General features: G+C 42.9%; 1 protein-coding gene across 2 annotated transcripts in view; it reads right to left on the bottom strand.

Moving 5' to 3' along the window:
* The window catches only part of LOC110530844 (collagen alpha-1(XI) chain), a 224,955-nt gene that overhangs the window by 116,329 nt on the left and 83,032 nt on the right, over positions 1-25,594 (bottom strand). For both annotated transcript variants that reach the window (XM_090182920.1, XM_036986621.2), the window contains 7 exons: positions 21,285-21,383; positions 20,301-20,414; positions 15,588-15,893; positions 14,657-14,719; positions 9,759-9,800; positions 8,221-8,283; positions 4,698-4,772 (listed from right to left, as the gene is read on the bottom strand). In XM_090182920.1, the coding sequence (XP_090039046.1) occupies positions 4,698-4,772; positions 8,221-8,283; positions 9,759-9,800; positions 14,657-14,719; positions 15,588-15,893; positions 20,301-20,414; positions 21,285-21,383 (762 nt within the window). The remainder of the gene's footprint in view (positions 1-4,697; positions 4,773-8,220; positions 8,284-9,758; positions 9,801-14,656; positions 14,720-15,587; positions 15,894-20,300; positions 20,415-21,284; positions 21,384-25,594) is intronic.

Genomic DNA, 25,594 nt, shown 5'->3' with positions numbered 1-25,594 from the left:
CTCAGGGTCTCTGGCTGGGAGCAGAATAACTAAAGACTGCCTCTCCATGCCTCTTGGTCCCCCTCAGGGTCTCTGGCTGGGAGCATAATAACTAAAGGCTGCCTCTCCATGCCTCCTGGTCCCCCTCAGGGTCTCTGGCTGGGAGCATAATAACTAAAGGCTGCCTCTCCATGCCTCCTGGTCCCCCTCAGGGTCTCTGGCTGGGAGCATAATAACTAAAGGCTGCCTCTCCATGCCTCCTGGTCCCCCTCAGGGTCTCTGGCTGGGAGCATAATAACTAAAGGCTGCCTCTCCATGCCTCTTGGTCCCCCTCAGGGTCTCTGGCTGGGAGCAGAATAACTAAAGGCTGCCTCTCCATGCCTCTTGGTCCCCCTCAGGGTCTCTGGCTGGGAGCAGAATAACTAAAGGCTGCCTCTCCATGCCTCTTGGTCCCCCTCAGGGTCTCTGGCTGGGAGCATAATAACTAAAGGCTGTCTCTCCATGCCTCTTGGTCCCCCTCAGGGTCGCTGGCTGGGAGCATAATAACGAAAGGCTGCCTCTCCATGACTCTTGGTCCCCCTCAGGGTCTCTGGCTGGGAGCATAATAACTAAAGGCTGCCTCTCCATGCCTCTTGGTCCCCCTCAGGGTCTCTGGCTGGGAGCATAATAACTAAAGGCTGCCTCTCCATGACTCTTGGTCCCCCTCAGGGTCTCTGGCTGGGAGCATAATAACTAAAGGCTGTCTCTCCATGCCTCTTGGTCCCCCTCAGCATTTCTGGTAGGGAGCATAATAACTAAAGGCTGCCTCTCCATGCCTCTTGGTCCCCCTCAGGGTCTCTGGCTGGGAGCATAATAACTAAAGGCTGTCTCTCCATGCCTCTTGGTCCCCCTCAGGGTCTCTGGCTGGGAGCATAATAACTAAAGGCTGCCTCTCCATGCCTCTTGGTCCCCCTCAGGGTCTCTGGCTGGGAGCATAATAACTAAAGGCTGCCTCTCCATGCCTCTTGGTCCCCCTCAGGGTCTCTGGCTGGGAGCATAATAACTAAAGGCTGCCTCTCCATGCCTCTTGGTCCCCCTCAGGGTCTCTGGCTGGGAGCAGAATAACTAAAGGCTGTCTCTCCATGCCTCTTGGTCCCCCTCAGGGTCTCTGGCTGGGAGCATAATAACTAAAGGCTGGCTCTCCATGCCTCTTGGTCCCCCTCAGGGTCTCTGGCTGGGAGCAGAATAACTAAAGGCTGTCTCTCCATGCCTCTTGGTCCCCCTCAGGGTCTCTGGCTGGGAGCATAATAACTAAAGGCTGCCTCTCCATGCCTCTTGGTCCCCCTCAGGGTCTCTGGTAGGGAGCAGAATAACTAAAGGCTGCCTCTCCATGCCTCTTGGTCCCCCTCAGGGTCTCTGGCTGGGAGCATAATAACTAAAGGCTGCCTCTCCATGCCTCTTGGTCCCCTCAGGGTCTCTGGCTGGGAGCATAATAACTAAAGGCTGCCTCTCCATGCCTCTTGGTCCCCCTCAGGGTCTCTGGCTGGGAGCATAATAACTAAAGGCTGTCTCTCCATGCCTCTTGGTCCCCCTCAGGGTCTCTGGCTGGGAGCATAATAACTAAAGGCTGTCTCTCCATGCCTCTTGGTCCCCCTCAGGGTCTCTGGCTGGGAGCATAATAACTAAAGGCTGTCTCTCCATGCCTCTTGGTCCCCCTCAGGGTCTCTGGCTGGGAGCATAATAACTAAAGGCTGCCTCTCCATGCCTCTTGGTCCCCCTCAGGGTCTCTGGCTGGGAGCATAATAACTAAAGGCTGTCTCTCCATGCCTCTTGGTCCCCCTCAGGGTCTCTGGCTGGGAGCATAATAACTAAAGGCTGTCTCTCCATGCCTCTTGGTCCCCCTCAGGGTCTCTGGCTGGGAGCAGAATAACTAAAGGCTGCCTCTCCATGCCTCTTGGTCCCCCTCAGCATTTCTGGTAGGGAGCATAATAACTAAAGGCTGTCTCTCCATGCCTCTTGGTCCCCCTCAGGGTCTCTGGCTGGGAGCATAATAACTAAAGGCTGCCTCTCCATGCCTCTTGGTCCCCCTCAGGGTCTCTGGCTGGGAGCATAATAACTAAAGGCTGCCTCTCCATGACTCTTGGTCCCCCTCAGGGTCTCTGGCTGGGAGCATAATAACTCAAGGCTGCCTCTCCATGCCTCTTGGTCCCCCTCAGGGTCTCTGGCTGGGAGCATAATAACTAAAGGCTGCCTCTCCATGCCTCTTGGTCCCCTAAGGGTCTCTGGCTGGGAGCATAATAACTAAAGACTGCTTCTCCATGCCTCTTGGTCCCCTCAGGGTCTCTGGCTGGGAGCATAATAACTAAAGACTGTCTCTCCATGCCTCTTGGTCCCCCTCAGGGTCTCTGGCTGGGAGCATAATAACTAAAGGCTGTCTCTCCATGCCTCTTGGTCCCCCTCAGGGTCTCTGGCTGGGAGCATAATAACTAAAGGCTGTCTCTCCATGCCTCTTGGTCCCCCTCAGGGTCTCTGGCTGGGAGCAGAATAACTAAAGGCTGCTTCTCCATGCCTCTTGGTCCCCCTCAGGGTCTCTGGCTGGGAGCATAATAACTAAAGGCTGTCTCTCCATGCCTCTTGGTCCCCCTCAGGGTCTCTGGCTGGGAGCATAATAACTAAAGGCTGTCTCTCCATGCCTCTTGGTCCCCCTCAGGGTCTCTGGCTGGGAGCATAATAACTCAAGGCTGCCTCTCCATGCCTCTTGGTCCCCCTCAGGGTCTCTGGCTGGGAGCATAATAACTAAAGGCTGTCTCTCCATGACTCTTGGTCCCCCTCAGGGTCTCTGGCTGGGAGCATAATAACTAAAGGCTGTCTCTCCATGCCTCTTGGTCCCCCTCAGGGTCTCTGGCTGGGAGCATAATAACTAAAGGCTGTCTCTCCATGCCTCTTGGTCCCCCTCAGGGTCTCAGGCTGGGAGCATAATAACTAAAGGCTGTCTCTCCATGCCTCTTGGTCCCCCTCAGGGTCTCTGGCTGGGAGCATAATAACTAAAGGCTGTCTCTCCATGCCTCTTGGTCTCCTCAGGGTCTCTGGCTGGGAGCATAATAACTAAAGGCTGTCTCTCCATGCCTCTTGGTCCCCCTCAGGGTCTCTGGCTGGGAGCATAATAACTAAAGGCTGTCTCTCCATGCCTCTTGGTCCCCTCAGGGTCTCTGGCTGGGAGCATAATAACTAAAGGCTGTCTCTCCATGCCTCTTGGTCCCCCTCAGGGTCTCTGGCTGGGAGCATAATAACTAAAGGCTGTCTCTCCATGCCTCTTGGTCCCCCTCAGGGTCTCTGGCTGGGAGCATAATAACTAAAGGCTGTCTCTCCATGCCTCTTGGTCCCCCTCAGGGTCTCTGGCTGGGAGCATAATAACTAAAGGCTGTCTCTCCATGCCTCTTGGTCCCCCTCAGGGTCTCTGGCTGGGAGCATAATAACTAAAGGCTGCCTCTCCATGCCTCTTGGTCCCCCTCAGGGTCTCTGGCTGGGAGCAGAATAACTAAAGGCTGTCTCTCCATGCCTCTTGGTCCCCCTCAGGGTCTCTGGCTGGGAGCATAATAACTAAAGGCTGCCTCTCCATGACTCTTGGTCCCCCTCAGGGTCTCTGGCTGGGAGCATAATAACTAAAGGCTGCCTCTCCATGCCTCTTGGTCCCCCTCAGGGTCTCTGGCTGGGAGCAGAATAACTAAAGGCTGCCTCTCCATGACTCTTGGTCCCCCTCAGGGTCTCTGGCTGGGAGCATAATAACTAAAGGCTGCCTCTCCATGACTCTTGATCCCCCTCAGGGTCTCTGGCTGGGAGCATAATAACTAAGGGCTGCCTCTCCATGCCTCTTGGTCCCCCTCAGGGTCTCTGGCTGGGAGCATAATAACTAAAGGCTGCCTCTCCATGCCTCTTGGTCCCCCTCAGGGTCTCTGGCTGGGGACATAGTAATTAAAGGCTGCCTCTCCATGCCTCTTGGTCCCCCTCAGGGTCTCTGGCTGGGAGCATAATAACTAAAGGCTGCCTCTCCATGCCTCTTGGTCCCCCTCAGGGTCTCTGGCTGGGAGCATAATAACTAAAGGCTGTCTCTCCATGGTTCTCTGTTAGGCTATTCCAGAGGCTGGGGGCATGGTAACTAAAGGCTGGGGGCATAGTAACTAAAGTCTGCCTCTCCATGCCTCTTGGTCCCCCTCAGGTTCTCTGGCAAGCTATTCTAGAGGCTGGGGACATAGTAATTAAAGGCTGCCTCTCCATGCCTCTTGGTCCCCCTCAGGGTCTCTGGCTGGGAGCATAATAACTAAAGGCTGCCTCTCCATGCCTCTTGGTCCCCCTCAGGTTCTCTGGCAGGCTATTCTAGAGGCTGGGGACATAGTAACTAAAGGCTGGGGGCATGTTAAGTAAAGGCTGCCTCTCCATGCCTCTTGGTCCCCCTCAGGTTCTCTGGCAGGCTATTCCAGAGTCTGGGGACATAGTAACTAAAGGCTTCCTCTCCATGCCTCTTGGTCCTAGGCTTTGGGATAGTTAAAAGGCCAGTGCCTGATTGAAGAGCAAGGAGCATCAGAATGGCATATCGAGTATGATTGTTTAAGCAGGGAGAGGTGAATGGATGGAGAGAGAATGGCAGCATCAGGATGGTACCTGGAGGTTGTTATAAGAGCGAGGGTAGATGGGATAGAGGGATAGAGGGACAGAGAGAGGAGAGGAAAGAGGTCACTTACTGGCAGCATCAGGATGGTACCTGGAGGACCAGGAACTCCATCCGAACCAGGAATACCAGCCCGTCCTGGAGGACCCTTTGGAATGTAGGAGAACAGGAGAGAGGGGGGGGGGGGGGGACAGGGGGGGGAGAGAGGGTGGGGAGAGAGGAGAGAGGGGGGAGAGAGAAGTGGGGGGAGAGCGACGGAGAGAGGGAGAGGGGAGAGAGAGAGGGGGGAGGGAGGGAAAGGGGGGAGAGAGAGGGGGGAGAGGGGGGAGAGAGAGAGGGGGGAGAGGGAGAGGGGGGGAGAGAGGGGAGGGGGGGAGAGAGAGGAGAGAGAGAGAGGGGAGAGAGAGAGAGAGAGCGAGAGAGAGAGAGGAGGGGGAAGGAGAGAGAGAGAGGGTGAGAGAGAGAGGGTAGAGAGAGAGAGAGAGAGAGAGAGAGAGAGAGAGAGAGAGGGTGAGAGAGAGAGGGGGAGAGAGAGAGGGGGGAGAGGAGAGAGAGAGGGGGGGAGAAGGGGGAGAGGGGGGAGAAGGGGGGAGAGAGAGGGGGGGAGGGAGGGAAAGGGGGGAGAGAGAGGGGGGAGAGAGAGAGAGGGGGAGAGGGAGAGGGGGAAGAGATGGGGGGGAGAGAGGGGAGAGAGGGGGGAGAGAGAAGAGAGAGAGGGGGAGGGGGGAAGGAGAGAGAGTGGGGGAGAGAGAGAGGGGAGAGAGAGAGGGTGGGTGAGAGAGAGAGAGAGGGTGGGTGAGAGAGAGAGAGAGGGTGAGAGAGAGGGGGGGGACAGAGAGAGGGGGAGAGGTGAGAGAGGGGGGGTGAGAGAGGGGGAGAGAGCGAGAGAGAGAGAGAGAGGGGGAGAGAGAGAGAGTTGGTTAATCGTATAGAACACTTATAGATAATCTGAGTGCTAAGTCATGGGGATAAAATGTAAACTTCGTAAACATGACCACATAGGAAATGTAAATGATTAGTGAACAAAAGCCCATGATATTTTTTACGTTTTTACCCAGCTTCCAATAGGTGCCCTTCTTTGAGAGACATTGGAAAACCTCCCAGGTTTTTGTGGTTGAATCTGTGTTTGAAATTCACTACTGGACTGAGGGACCTTACAGATAATTGTATGTGTGGGGTACAGAGATGAGGGACCTTACAGACAATTGTATGTGTGGGGTACAGAGATGAGGGACCTTACAGATAATTATATGTGTGGGTACAGAGATGAGGTAGTCATTCAAAAATAATGTTCAACACTATTATTGCACACAGAGTGAGTTCATGCAACTTATTAAGCACATTTTTGTCCTTTGTAAGCTGAGTTGAAGGGTCATTTAAGTCCCCTGTAAACTGAGCTGGAGGGTTGAGGGTCGGTTAGGTCCCTTGTAAACTGAGCTGGAGGGTTGAGGGTCGGTTAGGTCCCTTGTAAACAGAGCTGGAGGGCTGAGGTTCGGTTAGGTCCCTTGTTAATTGAGTTGGAGGGTTGAGGGTTGGTTAGGTCCCTTGTAAGCTGGAGGGTTGAGGGTCGGTTAGGTCCCTTGTAAGCTGGAGGGTTGAGGGTCGGTTAGGTCCCTTGTAAGCTGGAGGTTGAGGGTCGGTTAGGTCCCTTGTAAGCTGGAGGGTTGCGGGTCGGTTAGATCCCTTGTAAGCTGGAGGGTTGAGGGTCGGTTAGATCCCTTGTAAACTGGAGGGTTGAGGGTCGGTTAGGTCCCTTGTAAGCTGGAGGGTTCAGGGTCAATTAGATCCCTTGTGAGCTGGAGGGTTGAGGGTCGGTTAGGTCCCTTGTAAACTGGAGGGTTGAGGGTCGGTTAGGTCCCTTGTAAACTGGAGGGTTGAGGGTCGGTTAGGTCCCTTGTAAGCTGGAGGGTTGAGGGTCGGTTAGATCCCTTGTAAGCTGGAGGGTTGAGGGTCAGTTAGGGCCCCTGTAAACTGGAGGGCTGAGGGTCGATTAGGTCCCTTGTAAACTGAGCTGGAGGGTTGAGGGTCGGTTAGGTCCCTTGTAAACTGAGCTGGAGGGTTGAGGGTCGGTTAGGTCCCTTGTAAACTGAGCTGGAGGGTTGAGGGTCGGTTAGGTCCCTTGTAAACTGAGCTGGAGGGTTGAGGGTCGGTTAGGTCCCTTGTAAACTGAGCTGGAGGGTTGAGGGTCGGTTAGGTCCCTTGTAAACTGAGCTGGAGGGTTGAGGGTCGGTTAGGTCCCTTGTAAACTGAGCTGGAGGGTTGAGGGTCGGTTAGGTCCCTTGTAAACTGAGCTGGAGGGTTGAGGGTCGGTTAGGTCCCTTGTAAACTGAGCTGGAGGGTTGAGGGTCGGTTAGGTCTATGCAGTGAATAGGGCGTCGGCCTTTACAACAATGTGTTGTCGAGGGTAATGAGAGTTTAAGTTTCTGAAAATATCTGCATTCTCTGCCTGCACCTCTGTCTTCCTCTCTTCCCTCCTCATCCTTTTTTCTTTTCTCCCCATGGCATGAGGGTGCGGGGCTCTACTTCAAGCCAACACACTACTTCCTTCACATTCATATCTGCTCCCTTCTTTATTAACCAAGATGGCCGACTGTCAAGATAAATATTTATTATCATTATTATTATTATTAATGTCTTCAATATCATTATACTGTCACAAGTCATCCATAAGTCAGTCTAGTGAGTGGAATGATGATTCATTATTAGTCAGCTACATTCGTCATGGCCCAAGGAGACAGACCAGACAAGAGGACATGCCAGAGGGGTCAAAACCACATTCCCCTACATTTACATTAGTATTTTCTCTGGTATGTATTAAGTAGTTGTTTTTTTAACCGTATTTTCTCTGGTATGTATTAAGTACTATAGTTGTTTTTAACAGTATTTTCTCTGGTATGTATTATATAGTTGTTTTTAACAGTATTTTCTCTGGTATGTATTAAGTACTACAGTTGTTTTTTAACAGCATTTTCTCTGGTATGTATTAAGTACTATAGTTGTTTTTTAACAGTATTATCTGGTATGTATTAAGTACTATAGTTGTTTTTAACAGTATTTTTCTCTGGTATGTATTAAGTACTATAGTTGTTTTTAACAGTATTTTCTCTGGTATGTATTAAGTACTATAGTTGTTTTTAACAGTATTTTCTCTGGTATGTATTATTAAGTACTATAGTTGTTTTTAATAGAATTTATCTGGTATGTATTAAGTACTATAGTTGTTTTTTTAACAGTATTTGCTCTGGTATGTATTAAGTACCATAGTTGTTTTTTTAACAGTATTTTCTCTGGTATGTATTAAGTACTATAGCTGTTTTTTTAACAGTATTTTCTCTGGTATGTATTATTAAGTACTATAGTTGTTTTTACTTGGCAGACAGTTAGATGTAATATAGCGAGTGCCAACAAAACCCAACAAGGGGTTGACCAAGGACCTGGTCATTTTTGTTGTTCAATGCTGAAGTGTGTATAATAATTCCTATAGTTAGAATGATAAAGACAGTGGTGTAGCCATCTATAGGGATTAATGGGGGATGATCAAGGATCCCCCTTGGCCTATTTCCAACAACAGGAAGCACCATGCAGCTCTCACTTACCCTGTCACCATGATCTCCGTGTGGGCCAGGGGAACCCTGTGAGCCTGGGGAGCCGGGGAGGCCCTGTGTACACACACACACACACACACGCGTGCGCACACACGCACACGCACACGCACACACACACACACACACACACACACACACACACACACACACACACACACACACACGTTAACTAAAACATCCTACACCACCACCACAGCAGAGCTAGCTAACCAAACTGCTACCACATTTAATCTATCAACCTCAGAAAGACATAGCTAAACAACACTCTCTCTCTCTCTCTCCATCTATCTCTCTCCTTCTCCATCTATCTCTCTCCTCCATCTATCTCTCTCTCTTTCTCCCCCTCTATCTCTCTCCTTCTCCATCTATCTTTCTCTCTTTCTCCATCTATCTCTCTCTCTTTCTCCATCTATGTCTCTCTCTTTCTCCCTTTTTCTCACTCTAGCTCTCTCTCTCTTTCTCCCCCTCTCTCTCTTTCTCCATCTATCTCTCTCTCTTTCTCCCCCTCTCTCGCTCCCTCTCTCTTTCTCCCCCTCTCTCTCTCACTCCCTCTCTCTCTTTCTCCCCCTCTCTTGCTCCCTCTCTCTCTTTATCTCTCTCTTTCTCCCCCTCTCTCGCTCCCTCTCTCTCTTTATCTCTCTCTTTCTCCCCCTCTCTCGCTCCCTCTCTCTTTCTCCCTCTCTCTCTCTCACTCCCTCTCTCTCTTTCTCCCCCTCTCTTGCTCCCTCTCTCTCTTTATCTCTCTCTTTCTCCCCCTCTCTCTCTTTATCTCTCTCTTTCTCTCCCTCTCTCGCTCCCTCTCTCTTTCTCCCCCTCTCTCTCTCACTCCCTCTCTCTCTTTCTCCCCCTCTCTTGCTCCCTCTCTCTCTTAATCTCTCTCTTTCTCCCCCTCTCTCTTTATCTCTCTCTTTCTCCCCCTCTCTTGCTCCCTCTCTCTCTTTATCTCTCTCTTTCTCCCCCTCTCTCTTTATCTCTCTCTTTCTCCCCCTCTCTCTCTCACTCCCTCTCTCTCTTTCTCCCCCTCTCTTGCTCCCTCTCTCTCTTAATCTCTCTCTTTCTCCCTCTCTCTCTTTATCTCTCTCTTTCTCCCCCTCTCTCGCTCCCTCTCTCGCTCCCTCTCTCTCTTTCTCCCTTTTTCAATTCAATTCAATTGACTTTATTGACATGGCAAGTTCATTATTACTTACATTGTAAAAGTATACATATCGAAAAATAAAAATAAAAATAAATATTTACATATAAAATATATATACAGATATATTTATATTTCTCCCTTTCTCTCCCTTTCTCCCTTTCTCTCTCTCTCTCTCTCTCCCTCCCTCACTCTCTCTCTTTCTCCCTCTCTCTCCACTCTCTCTCCCTCTCTTTCTCTGCTTTCTTTACAGGCTCATTCAGGAGGACTAAAGCACTTTTGATAAATATAGTTTCTTCCCCCTCTTCTCTTCAGTAGTTCTCCATCTGTGGAAAGAGAGAGGGAGAGGGTCGGGGGGGGGGGGGGGGGGGGGGGTAAGAGAGAACGTGATACTCACAGCTTGGCCGGGGGCTCCTTGGGGTCCTTCAATCAGCATCCCCTGGAATAGAGGGAAGAGAGAGGGAACAATTAACACAGTAGCCTTCAGAAACGGCAGTAAATCTACACACTGCAGAGTGGAGACAAATTAGAGGACTGGGGAAACAAGGACTGGGGAGTCCATACAGGAGAAACTCACACAGAAATTGTGTTCTGTAAAAATGTGTTTATGGCTAAGGGAACTAATTTTCAGCTGAAAAATCATTACTACCTAGTTATACAGTAGTGATAATACCTAGTTATACAGTAATACCTAGTTATACAGTAGTGATAATACCTAGTTATAGAGTAATACCTAGTTATACAGTAGTGATAATACCTAGTTATAGAGTAATACCAAGTTATACAGTAATAACTAGTTATACAGTAGTGATAATACCTAGTTATACTGTAATACCTAGTTCTACAGTAGTGATAATACCTAGTTATAGAGTAATACCAAGTTATACAGTAATAACTAGTTATACAGTAGTGATAATACCTAGTTATACAGTAATACCACGTTGTACAGTAATACCTAGTTGTACAGTAGTGATAATACCTAGTTATACAGTAATACCAAGTTGCACAGTAATACCTAGTTGTACAGTAGTGATAATACCTAGTTATACAGTAATACCAAGTTGTACAGTAATACCTAGTTGTACAGTAGTGATAATACCTAGTTATACAGTAATACCTAGTTATACAGTAATACCTAGTTATACAGTAATACCAAGTTATACAGTAGTGATAAAACCTAGTTATGCAGTAGTGATAATACCTAGTTATACAGTAATACCTAGTTGTACAGTAGTGATAATACCTAGTTATACAGTAATACCTAGTTGTACAGTAGTGATAATACCTAGTTATACAGTAATACCAAGTTGTACAGTAATACCTAGTTGTACAGTAGTGATAATACCTAGTTATACAGTAATACCTAGTTATACAGTAATACCTAGTTATACAGTAATACCAAGTTATACAGTAGTGATAAAACCTAGTTATGCAGTAGTGATAATACCTAGTTATACAGTAATACCTAGTTGTACAGTAGTGATAATACCTAGTTATACAGTAATACCTAGTTATACAGTAATACCTAGTTATACAGTAATACCTAGTTATACAGTAGTGATAATACCTAGTTATAGAGTAATACCAAGTTATACAGTAATACCTAGTTATACAGTAGTGATAATACCTAGTTATACAGTAATACCTAGTTATACAGTATTGATAATACCTAGTTATACAGTAATACCTAGTTATACAGTAATACCTAGTTATACAGTAATACCTAGTTATACAGTAATGGATAATACCTACTTATACAGTAAAACCTAGTTATACAGTAATACCTAGTTATACAGTAATACTTAGTTATATAGTAATACCTAGTTATACAGTAATACCAAGTTATACAGTAGTGATAAAACCTAGTTATACAGTAGTGATAATACCTAGTTATACAGTAATACCTAGTTATAAAGTAATACCCAGTTATACAGTAGAGATAATACCTAGGTTACAGTAATACCTAGTTATACAGTGAAACCTAGTTATACAGTAATACCTAGTTATACAGTGTTGATAATACCTAGTTATACAGTAATACCTAGTTATACAGTAATACCTAGTTATACAGTGGTGATAATAAGTAGTTATTCAGTATTGATAATACCTAGTTATACAGTAATACCTAGTTATATAGTATTGATAATACCTAGTTATACAGTAATAGCTAGTTATACAGTATTGATAATACCTAGTTATACAGTAATACCTAGTTATACAGTAGTGATAATGCCTAGCTCTACAGTAATACCTAGTTATATAGTAATACCTAGTTCTACAGTAATACCTAGTTCTACAGTAATACCTAGTTATACAGTAATACCTAATTCTACAGTAATACCTAGTTCTACAGTAATACCTAGTTCTACAGTAATACCTAGTTCTACAATAATACCTAGTTATACAGTAATACCTAGTTATATAGTAATACTTAGTTATATAGTAATACCAAGTTATACAGTAATACCTAATTCTATAGTAGTGATAATACTTAGTTATACATACCTAGTTATACAGTAATACCTAGTTATACAGTAATACCTAGTTATACAGTAATACCTAATTCTACAGTAGTGATAATACCTAGTTATACTATGATAATACCTAATTCTACAATAATACCTAGTTATACTGTAATACCTAGTTCTACAGTAATGCCTAGTTCTACAGTAGTGATAATTTAATTAAATGTTTAATTTGACCTTTATTTAACTAGGCAAGTAAGTTAAGAACAAATTCTTATTTTTAATGACGGCCTAGGAACAGTGGGTTAACTGTTCAGGGGCAGAACGACAGATTTGTACCTTTTCAGCTCGGAGATCTGAACATGCAACCTTCCGGTTACTAGTCCAACGCTCTAAACACTAGGTTACCCTGCCGCCCCAGGGTAATACCTAGTTAAACAGTAATACCTAGTTACACAGTAGTGATATTACCTAGTTCTACACTAATACCTAGTTATACAGTAATACCCCGCTCTACAGTAGTGATAATACCTAGTTCTATAGTAATACCTAGTTCTACAGTAGTGATAATACCTAGTTATACAGTAATACCATTTATACAGTAGTGATAATACCTAGTTATACAGTAATACCCCGCTCTACAGTAGTGATAATACCTAGTTATACTGTAATACCTAGTTCTACAGTAGTGATAATACCTAGTTATACAGTAATACCCCGCTCTACAGTAGTGATAATACCTAGTTATACAGTAATACCTAGTTACACAGTAGTGATAATACCTAGTTATACAGTAATACCTAGTTACACAGTAGTGATAATACCTAATTATACAGTAATACCTAGTTATACTGTAATACCTAGTTCTACAGTAGTGATAATACCTAGTTATACAGTAATACCTAGTTACACAGTAGTGATAATACCTAGTTATACAGTAATACCATTTATACAGTAGTGATAATACCTAGATATACTGTGATAATACCTAGTTCTACAGTAGTGATAATACCTAGTTATACAGTAATACCTAGTTACACAGTAGTGATAATACCTAGTTATACAGTAATACCATTTATACAGTAGTGATAATACCTAGTTATACTGTGATAATACCTAGTTCTACAGTAATACCTAGTTATACTGTAATACCTAGTTCTACAGTAGTGATAATACCTAGTTATTCAGTAATACCATTTATACAGTAGTGATAATACCTAGTTATACTGTGATAATACCTAGTTCTACTGTAATACCTAGTTATACTGTAATACCTAGTTCTACAGTAGTGATAATACCTAGTTATACAGTAATACCTAGTTATACAGTAATACCTAGTTAGACAGTAATACCTAGTTATACAGTAATACCCCGTTCTACATTAATACCTAGTTCTACACTAATACCTAGTTATACAGAAATACCTAGTTATACAGTAATACCTAGTTAGACAGTAATACCTAGTTATACAGTAATACCCCGTTCTACAGTAATACCTAGTTACACAGTAGTGATAATACCTAGTTATACAGTAATACCATTTATACAGTAGTGATAATACCTAGTTATACTGTGATAATACCTAGTTCTACAGTAATACCTAGTTATACTGTAATACCTAGTTCTACAGTAGTGATAATACCTAGTTATTCAGTAATACCATTTATACAGTAGTGATAATACCTAGTTATACTGTGATAATACCTAGTTCTACTGTAATACCTAGTTATACTGTAATACCTAGTTCTACAGTAGTGATAATACCTAGTTATACAGTAATACCTAGTTATACAGTAATACCTAGTTAGACAGTAATACCTAGTTATACAGTAATACCCCGTTCTACATTAATACCTAGTTCTACACTAATACCTAGTTATACAGAAATACCTAGTTATACAGTAATACCTAGTTAGACAGTAATACCTAGTTATACAGTAATACCCCGTTCTACAGTAATACCTAGTTACACAGTAGTGATAATACCTAGTTATACAGTAATACCATTTATACAGTAGTGATAATACCTAGTTATACTGTGATAATACCTAGTTCTACAGTAATACCTAGTTATACTGTAATACCTAGTTCTACAGTAGTGATAATACCTAGTTATACAGAAATACCTAGTTACACAGTAGTGATTTGACCTAGTTATACAGTAATACCCCGTTCTACATTAATACCTAGTTATACAGTAATACCTCGTTATACAGTAATACCTAGTTATACAGTAATACCTAGTTAGACAGTAATACCTAGTTATACAGTAATACCCCGTTCTACATTAATACCTAGTTCTACACTAATACCTCGTTATACAGTAATACCTAGTTACACAGTAGTGATTTGACCTAGTTATACAGTAATACCTAGTTATACAGTAGTGATAATACCTAGTTATACAGTAATACCTAGTTATACAGTAGTGAGAATACCTAGTTATACAGTAATACCTAGTTATACACTAATACCTCGTTCTACAGTAATACCTAGTTATACAGTAATACCCCGTTCTACAGTAATACCTCGTTATACAGTAATACCTAGTTATACACTAATACCTCGTTATACAGTAATACCTAGTTATACAGTAATACCCCGTTCTACAGTAATACCTCGTTATACACTAATACCTCGTTATACAGTAATACCTAGTTATACAGTAATACCCCGTTCTACAGTAATACCTCGTTATACAGTAATACCTAGTTATACACTAATACCTCGTTATACAGTAATACCTCGTTATACAGTAATACCCCGTTCTACAGTAATACCTCGTTATACAGTAATACCTAGTTATACAGTAATACAGGCTTTGACTTACAGGTTCAATGATGGCGGGTTCTCCTTTCTCTCCCTTCTCACCACCATATCCTCCTCCTCCCATCTGAAAACAACAGTGAAAGACATCAGATATTGTTTGATGTTTGACTGAGTTGTCAACTGAACACAGTGTTTCCCATATATTCATTTAGATAGCCGGTGGCCTAATGACTGGAAGTCTATGGGAACAGCTAGCATGTCATTGCGCTAATGCTAGTAAAACTGCTGAAAAGGTAGTAATTGACTTAGCAACTGACCCAGGAACTGACTCAGTAATTAACTTAGTAACTGACCAAGTAACTGACTCAGTAATTAACTTAGTAACTGACCAAGTAACTGACCCAGTAACTGACTTAGCAACTGACTTAGTAACTGACCAAGTAACTGACCAAGTAACTGACCCAGTAACTGACTTAGTAACTGACCCAGTTACTGACTTAATAACTGACTTAGTAAATGACCAAGTAACTGACCCACTTGCTGACTTAGCAACTGTCTTAGTAACTGTCCAAGTAACTGACCAAGTAACTGACCCAGTTACTGACTTAGCAACTGACCCAGTAACTAACCCAGTTACTGACTTAGTAACTGACCCTGTAACTGATTTAGTAACTGACTTAGTAACTGACCCAATCACTGACCCAGTCACTAACGTAGCAACTGACCCAGTAACTGACCCAGACTTAGTAACTGACTTAGTAACTGACCCAGTAACTGACTTAGTAGCTGACTTAGTAACTGACTTAGTAACTGACCCAGTCATTGACTTAGTAACTGACTCATAAACTGACTTAGTAACTGACTTATTATCTGACCCAGTAACTGACCCAGTATCTGACCCAGTAATTTACAGTACTTGTACTAGTCTTTGTGATATGAATGTGTGTACATTCAGGCCACTGTATGAGTATCGAGTATGTCACAGTACTTACACTAGACTCTGTCTCGGTCTCAGCGGGTATGCCGGGCCCAAACTCATCCTCATAGGCCGAGACAGAGGCGGTGGGTTTGGCCTCGCCAGTGTCATAGTCTCCATAATCCCCATACTCGTACGTCTGTTTCATATCGATCTCCTTAGTGTCACCGTATTCCTTCAGATCATACTCCTTAAAATCATACGAGTTCTCGCCGGGGTCGGGACCTTTGGTGTCTGAGCCGGTTTCTGCGGCAACCGTAGGGTCGGCGCCAACCTTCTCCACGCCTGTGATGTAATCATCAACTATTTCCTCGTCATAGTTCTGATTGGTCATTGTGAGGAGGGGAGGGAACATGGAGGGTTGGGGTTAGAGAGAGGACAAAGCATGGGAATAGGTAACTTATTGAATAACTTTCACATTATTTATCTTATTTAGAGTAATATGTGATTGTGAATCGCAGTTAAAAAACATTTGTTTTAGTCTGTTCTCAGATCTGTATGAGTTTAGACGACCACTAGTCTGTTCTCAGATCTGTATGAGTTTAGACTACCACTAGTCTGATCTCAGATCTGTGTGAGTTTAGACGACCACTAGTCTGTTCTCAGATCTGTATGAGTTTAGACTACCACTAGTCTGTTCTCAGATCTGTGTGAGTTTAGACGACCACTAGTCTGTTCTCAGATCTGTATGAGTTTAGACCACCACTAATCTGTTCTCAGATCTGTATGAGTTTAGACTACCACTAGTCTGTTCTCAGATCTGTGTGAGTTTAGACGACCACTAGTCTGTTCTCAGATCTGTATGAGTTTAGACCACAACAAATCTGTTCTCAGATCTGTGTGTTCAGACCACAGCATACTACTCTAGCTATTGTTGTCATATGATTTCATGTCATGTATGGTATGACAAGGATAATCAGGGGCCAGTCTTAGTTTAGACAGAATGCTGACCAAACAAACTTATCATACTTTACATACAGTAAAACAACACATTTCACTCCACCTATCCGCTGTATGTGACAATAAAACATACATCTATTTGAGTTTGAAAATGTCTTCTTAATCACACATTTACACATATAAACATTATCAAGGGTTACATCAGATTAAAACGAAGGGCCCGGATTCCCAGAGATGGATTAAGTGTATTGTTCCATGGAAAAACAAATTTCAACAGAGGATCCTTCGGGCCAACATGCTTTTTAGTTAAAGAGTTAATAATCTTAATATTAATAAATAATAATCTTAATAATAATAAATAATAATCTTAATAATAATAAATAATAATCTTAATAATAATAAATAATAATCTTAATAATAATAAATAATAATCTTAATCTGAGACGCAGAAAAACGGTTCCTTACGTGATTAAAACATAATTCCAGATCAACCAACAGAACTATGAGTTGAGTAAAAAATGATTTATTTATTCATGTTATGAAAATGATTCTGTTATTAAATTAAAACACACACTTTGTTCCATTAGATTAACTGTAACGGTTCAACCAAAAAACATACAATTTGATTTGATTTTCAAAAATACCTTCCTTCACCGCAGACATTGTTTTCGTCTCTCCTCATCTTCAAAACTCTTTTATTTTAATTAATGAATGTCCTGGGTTGTGTAGACTTGTTCACCTGCACCCTCATAACGGTGCCATAATGTGTTGCAGATATATGACATGCATTGGTTGCATTGCATCCATATTGTTTCACTTTACCCCTGAATGTCTCTCATTAAGGGCTACGTTTATGTGATGGTTTAGCTCAAACGAAGACGGGGAAACTACAGGAAACTACCCAGCTGGTCACAACAAACAAGAGGAGATAGGATGAACCCCATTGGTCATAACAAGCAAGAAGAGATAGGATGAACCCCATTGGTCATAACAAGCAAGAAGAGATAGGATGAACCCCATTGGTCACAATAAACAAGAGGAGATAGGATGAACCCCATTGGTCATAACAAGCAAGAAGAGATAGGATGAACCCCATTGGTCATAACAAGCAAGAAGAGATAGGATGAACCCCATTGGTCATAACAAGCAAGAAGAGATAGGATGAACCCCATTGGTCATAACAAGCAAGAAGAGATAGGATGAACCCCATTGGTCATAACAAGCAAGAAGAGATAGGATGAACCCCATTGGTCATAACAAGCAAGAAGAGATAGGATGAACCCCATTGGTCATAACAAACAAGAGGAGATAGGAAGAACCCCATTGGTCATAACAAACAAGAGGAGATAGGATGAACCCCATTGGTCACAACAAGCAAGAAGAGATAGGATGAACCCCATTGGTCATAACAAGCAAGAAGAGATAGGAGGAACCCCATTGGTCACAACAAACAAGAGGAGATAGGATGAACCCCATTGGTCACAACAAAAAAGAGTAGATAGGAAGAACCCCATTGGTCACAACAAAAAAGAGTAGATAGGAAGAACCCCATTGGTCACAATAAACAAGAAGAGATAGGATGAACCCCATTGGTCACAACAAAAAAGAGTAGATAGGAAGAACCCCATTGATCACAATAAACAAGAAGAGATAGGATGAACCCCATTGCTCACAAAAACAAGAGGAGATTGGATGAACCCCATTGGTCACAATAAACAAGAAGAGATAGGATGAACCCCATTGCTCACAAAAACAAGAGGAGATAGGAAGAACCCCATTGGTCATAACAAGCAAGAAGAGATAGGATGAACCCCATTGGTCACAATAAACAAGAAGAGATAGGATGAACCCCATTGGTCACAACAAGCAAGAAGAGATAGGAAGAACCCCATTGGTCACAACAAGCAAGAGGAGATAGGATGAACCCCATTGGTCACAATAAACAAGAAGAGATAGGATGAACCCCATTGCTCACAAAAACAAGAGGAGATAGGATGAACCCCATTGGTCACAATAAACAAGAAGAGATAGGATGAACCCCATTGCTCACAAAAACAAGAGGAGATAGGAAGAACCCCATTGGTCACAATAAACAAGAAGAGATAGGATGAACCCCATTGGTCACAACAAGCAAGAGGAGATAGGATGAACCCCATTGGTCACAATAAGCAAGAGGAGATAGGATGAACCCCATTGGTCACAATAAACAAGAAGAGATAGGATGAACCCCATTGGTCACAATAAACAAGAAGAGATAGGATGAACCCCATTGGTCACAATAAACAAGAGGAGATAGGATGAACCCCATTGGTCACAATAAGCAAGAGGAGATAGGATGAACCCCATTGGTCACAATAAACAAGAAGAGTTGAATGAACCCCGTTTGTCACAATTCATTAGCTGGCAGAGTTTGAATAGTTAATTTTATATCAAGATCAGATTTAAGAGTTGTTTCTGTCGCTTAAGGGGGTGATATTCCCTACATAGTGCACTACTTTAGACCAGAGCCCTATGGGACCCTATTCCTGTCAAGCCCTGGCCTTAGTATTTTGTGTTTTCTTTATTATTTTGGTCAGGCCAGGGTGTGACATGGGTGATTTATGTGTCTTGTCTTGTCTAGGGGTTTATTCGATTTATGGGGTTGTGTTTAGTAGAGTTGTCTAGGAAAGTCTATGGTGGCCTAGAGTGGTTCTCAATCAGAGGCAGGTGTTTATCGTTGTCTCTGATTGGGAACCATATTTAGGCAGCCATATTCTTTGGGTATTTCGTGGGTGATTGTTTCCTGTCTCTGTATTTTGCACCAGTTAGGACTGTTTCCATAACAATTCCCTACAGAGTGCATTACTTTTGACCAGAGACCTATCGGTAATAGGGTCCATGTTGGAAACAGTTTAAAAACGCCACACAAGGGTTTTTTGTGTCTCCAAGGAAAAAGACCATCCATCATTTTAACATCGTTTGTTCTTTGATCTTTGTAATATCTAGTCATTTTATTCGGAGATCGCAAGCTAAGGGCTTTGTCATTTCTAAATTAGATGATGAGTTCAGAAAGGTTCAAAAATAAGTTTCCGCATGAGGACCACCTGTTTGTTTGTTTTTAGCACTGAGCTGCTTTTAAAAGCGTTTTAAGTCTAACTTCTTAAACAATCTCTTTGAGAATACAATACACCATGCCTCAGTATTTACCAGCCGTTTGATCGTATCCAAATTGGCCTCGGAAATAATGGAGACAGGAAAATGTTCTCACCAGTATATAACATCAGGTATTCATATTAAATCATGTGTTACTGGCCTTTCAGATGCCACATGAATCAAACCCCCATATGTAACGTCGATGTTTCTCTGTCTGGCGGCTCAGCTGTTGGAATAATATCACATGCTTTCAAATTGTTCCGCCATTTTGGATCATTATTTTTTACTTTGATGGGACCAGGAAGTCCATCCTCCTCTAGAGAAAGACATGGCCTTTGTCTTATAGGCACCCTGTTCCCTATATAGTGCACTACTGATGATAAGAACCACAGGCTCGGGTCACAAGTAGTACGCTACATACGGAATATAGGATTTGGGACACAGACAACTGAGATAAACTCTGTAGTTTAGTGAATGACCTAACATTTAGTGAGTAACCTAACATTTAGTGAGTAACCTAACATTTAGTGAGTAACCTAACATTTAGTGAATAACCTAACATTTAGTGAATAACCTAACATTTAGTGAGTAACCTAACATTTAGTGAATAACCTAACATTTAGTGAAGTACCTAACATTTAGTGAATAACCTAACATTAGGTGATAAAAGTGTCATTAAACATGAAGAAGTATGTACCAGGATTGGAGAGGTTGAGTCTGTAGGGTTCTCAGCCGGTTGAGCGCTGTCCACCGTGCCATAGTCGTAGGCTGTGTATTCTCCATCCACAGCGGCTGCATCCACAGCAACTGCCTGTACATTCACGATAAAATACAAGAAAGATGAAGAAAAAAAATACTGGGATGATAACGACTCATAAACAATCACTACAGCATCAACATCTCCTGATGTGTCGGGGGGCTAGGGTCAGTTTGTTATATCTGGAGTACTTCTCCTGTCCTATTCGGTGTCCTGTGTGAATTTAAGTGTGCTCTCTCTAATTCTCTCTTTCTTTCTGTCTCTCTCTCGGAGGACCTGAGCCCTAGGACCATGCCTCAGGACTACCTGACATGATGACTCCTTGCTGTCCCCAGTCCACCTGGCCGTGCTGCTGCTCCAGTTTCAACTGTTCTGCCTTATTATTATTTGACCATGCTGGTCATTTATGAACATTTGAACATCTTGGCCATGTTCTGTTATAATCTCCACCCGGCACAGCCAGAAGAGGACTGGCCACCCTACATAGGCTGGTTCCTCTCTAGGTTTCTTCCTAGGTTTTGGCCTTTCTAGGGAGTTTTTCCTAGCCACCGTGCTTCTACATCTGCATTGCTTGCTGTTTGGGGTTTTAGGCTGGGTTTCTGTACAGCACTTTGAGATATCAGCTGATGTACGAAGGGCTATATATATTTTTTTGATTTGATTTGATTTGATTTGATGCGAAATGAAGCCTCTATACTCACCTCAGAGACACATTGATGTGTTCCAACCATTTTGTAATACCGTTAGTTACTTAGTAATTACCCACTATGTAAAGCGAACATATTCAGATATTATGACTATACGTATATATATATATATATATATATATATATATATATATATATATATAACTACGTTAGATATAAGACTAGATATAAATCGCCTCCACGAAGTGGAGATGTCATTGTCCCCTTTTGTTTTTACCTCACGTGCAGGTGCTCCTTCGGTTGGGGCAGTTTCAGTGGCCACTCCTCCTTCACTGTAGTCATAGACCTCACTGTACTCCAGGTCGTATGAATTGTACTGGACGAGAGAGAAGGGACAGGCAACCAGACAGGTAAACCCAGTTAGTACACACATACAAATACGGTATTCCTTTTTTTTCCCCCAATACATAAAAAAAAACAGGATACTATGATATGTCACATTCTTCATATGTACATGGCTTTGACTGAGATGAGTGATGTTTTTCAGACAGTTCCCAAACAACTATGCTCTCTAACTCAAAAAAAAAATAATCTAAGATTGAGTGTAGTTGTAATATCAAATGCCATACTGTAAAATGACTGACGCTGGGGATGGAGAAGCAGGTACGGGGGAGTTGAACATTTAATGAAGAACGGACAGCAAACAGGACAGGAACAGCGTCAGCACACGGGTAAACGAGGACATGTGGCAATTAATGCAGAACAGGGGGAACAGGGCGGGGAACGGGGGGTCGGTGGGGGGGGGGGGGGGGTTGTAATGAAGATGGCAGGAGTGCGTAATGTCGGGGAACCAGACAGATATAGGGGGAGGTAATGACAGAGGTGATTGAGTCCAGGTGAGTCCAAAAATCGCTGATGCGCGTGACGGGGGGTCGGTGGACAGTGGACGGTGGACGGGGGGGGGGGGGGGGGAGGGGGGGTTGTAATGAAGATGGCAGGAGTGCGTAATGTCGTGGAACCTGGCGCCCTCGAGCGCCAATTTGGGGAAGAGCGGGAGCAGGTGTGATACATCCTCTATAGTACTACATCTTCTAAAGTACTATATCCTCTATAGTACTATATCCTCTATAGTACTATACCCTCTATAGTACTATACCCTCTATTGTACTATATCCTCTATAGAACTATATCCTCTATTGTACTATACCCTCTATAGTACTATACCCTCTATTGTACTATATCCTCTATAGAACTATATCCTCTATAGTACTATACCCTCTATAGTACTATACCCTCTATTGTACTGTACTATACCCTCTATAGTACTATATCCTCTATAGAACTATATCCTCTATAGTACTATATCCTCTATAGTACTATATCCTCTATAGTACTATACCCTCTATAGTACTATACCCTCTATAGTACTATACCCTCTATAGTACTATATCCTCTATAGTACTATACCCTCTATAGTACTATATCCTCTATAGAACTATATCCTCTATAGTACTATATCCTCTATAGTACTATACCCTCTATAGTACTATACCCTCTATAGTACTATATCCTCTATAGTACTATACCCTCTATAGTACTATATCCTCTATAGAACTATATCCTCTATAGTACTATATCCTCTATAGTACTATATCCTCTATAGAACTATATCCTCTATAGTACTATACCCTCTATAGTACTATACCCTCTATAGTACTATACCCTCTATAGTACTTTATTAACCTCCTTGCCCCCACCGCATCATGCTGTTGGAAAGTACAGTCATTTAATATTGGGGGGGGGGGGGGGGTGATTTTATATATATATATATATATATATGTAGATGATGAGAATGATTTATTTCAGCTTTCATTTATTTCATCACATTCCCAGTGTGTCAGAAGTTTAGATACACTCAATTAGTATTTGGTAGCATTGCCTTAAAATTGTTTAACTTGGATCAATCGTTTCAGGTAGCCTTCCACAACTTTCCCACAATAAATTGGGTGATTTTTGGCCCATTCCTCCTGACAGAGTTGGTGTAACTGAGGCAGGTTTCTAGGCCTCCTTGCTCGCACACGCCTTTTCAGTTCTGCCCCCACATTTTCTATAGGATTGAGGTCAGGGCTTTGTGATGGTCACTCCAATACATTCACTTTGTTGTCCTTAAGCCATCTTGCCATCTTACTTTGGAAGTATGCTTGGGGTCATTGTTCAATTGGAAGACCAATTTGCGTCCAAGCTTTAACTTCCTGACTGATGTCTTGAGATGTTACATCAATATGTCCACATAATTGTCCTACCTCATGATGCCATCTAGTTTGTGAAGTGCACCCATCCCTCCTGCAGCAAAGCACCCCCACAACATGATGCTGCCATCCCTGTGCTTCATGGTTGGGATGGTGTTCTTCGGCTTGCGAGCCTCCCCCTTTTTCCTCCAAACATAACAATGGTCATTATGGCCAAACAATTCCATTTTTGTTTCATCAGACCAGAGGAAATTTCTCCAAAAAGTATAATCTTTGTCCCCATGTGCAGTTGCAAATCGTAGTCTGGCTTTTTTATGGTGGGTTTTGGAGGAGTGGCTTCTTCCTTGCTGAGCGGCCTTTCAGGTTATGTACATATAGGACTCGTTTTACTGTGGATATATACAGTTTTGTACCTGTTTCCTACAGCATCATCACAAGGTCCTTTGCTGTTGTTCTGGGTTTGATTTGCACTTTTCACACCAAAGTACGTTCATCTCTAGGAGACAGAACGCGTCTCCTTCCTATATATATATATAAATAACTTAACCAGCACTTGCACTTGACCCCCCCCACCCCCTTCTAGCTATGACTCTACTGACCCCCACAGCCCTTAACCAGGACTTGACCCCCCCCCCCCCCCTCCCACTAGCTCTGACTCTACTAATAGCTACGATATTGAGGTAAAATGTACTTTCTATCCCTGTGATATGTGGTTGTCCCACCTAGTCATCTTAAGATGAATGAACTGACTGTAAGTTGCTCAGGATAAGAGCATCTGCTAAATGACTAACATGTATATGTAGGAATAGGGCTACATGTCTGTTAATTGTATTACAGGCAGAGCGTATGAGTGTGTGAGAATAAAACACACTTTTTAAAATGTATTTTTAAACTTACTTTTCAATATTTTTTATATATATTTTAAATAGCTATATGGATTACATGTTAATGGTATAACATTTGCATAGTGGCATGTCTGGGAAACGCCTGGTAACAAAAAGAGTTAAAAAATGAATGCGCCTGTGTGTTTATAGGTGAAACCTTATGGGCAACCTAAAGATAGCAGGGGATGTAATTACAACCCCGAACGAAGATACAGGGCTTCAGTTAAGTCACAGTTACGGGAAACAGCCTGTAAACACTATGAAAGACATAAAAAAAAAAACATAACGTCTGTCATTGAGAAACAACGATTCTTCAACTTTTTCCCCTCCCTGAATAAAAAGATTTGGTCCAGTCCAAAAAAAAAAAACAGACAGAAGGCAAAAAGAAAGTTGAGCATCCCAAATGAAATCCTATTCCCTATATAGTGCACTTCTTTTTTTGACCAGGGCCCGTAGGGTGCCATTCAAACAACTGGTGTCCAGTCAAAACAGAGGCTGATACTCTATCTCTATCAGAAGGGACAGATTCATATTAGTCCCAGTTCAACTGATGAACTCATCAAAAATAATATAAGACCGAAGGCACGATGGGCTGGCTGACTGCCTTGGGTTTCCCTGGACAAGGAAGAGAGAGAGAGAGAGAGAGAGAGAGAGAGAGAGAGAGAGAGAGAGATAAATATGAGAGAGAAAGAAGAGAGAGAGAGAAATATGAGAGAGAAAGAAGAGAGAGGGAGAAATATGAGAGAGAAAGAAAAAGAGAGAAAGAGAGAGAGAGAGAGAAATATGAGAGAAAGAAGAGAGAGAGAAATATGAGAGAGAAAGAAGAGAGAGAGAGAAATATGAGAGAGAAAGAAGATTTGATTTTGATTTGATTTGAAGAGAGAGAGCGAGAGAGAGAGAGAGAGAGAAAGAAGAGAGCGAGAGAGAGAGAAAAATGAGAGAGAAAGAAGAGAGAGAGAGAGAGAGAGAGATAGAGAGAGAGAAAAATAAAAAGAAGAGAGAGAGAGAGAGAGCGGAAACCAATATATTATATTTATGAAGTTGGAGAGCCTGACCAAGCCTGAAGAATTCACCACCACAGGCCAGAGAGTTTGATGAAAGATATAAATATTGAAGTGTGCTCATAAAAGACTCCGCCTCTCCCTCCATCCCTCTTCTCCTTCCTGCCTCTCCGCTGTTGCATGTGTCTCTGTCTCCAGGCGTGTTTCTGGGTGTTGCAAAGCATCATGGGGTGGGTGGGTGGTCAGGGTATCTCTGGTAAAGGTCAGGGTATCTCTGGTAAAGGTCAGGGTCAAAGTCATTCTATAAACATTGAACCCCCTGACCTTTATGTTCCTCAATCACTTCATCCCTCCATCCTTTCAACCCGCCAAACCTTGTTCCTTTCCTAAGGTCATCTGATCAACAGACCTGAAACACCTGATTGGTTAATAATATAATAATAACTATTGATT

The sequence above is a fragment of the Oncorhynchus mykiss genome, chromosome 8, assembly GCF_057628025.1.
Source record: "Oncorhynchus mykiss isolate SJ-2025 chromosome 8, ASM5762802v1, whole genome shotgun sequence".
Taxonomy (NCBI): domain Eukaryota; kingdom Metazoa; phylum Chordata; class Actinopteri; order Salmoniformes; family Salmonidae; genus Oncorhynchus; species Oncorhynchus mykiss.
Note: the sequence above shows the minus strand (reverse complement) of the source record. Positions and strands in the feature narration are given on the sequence as shown.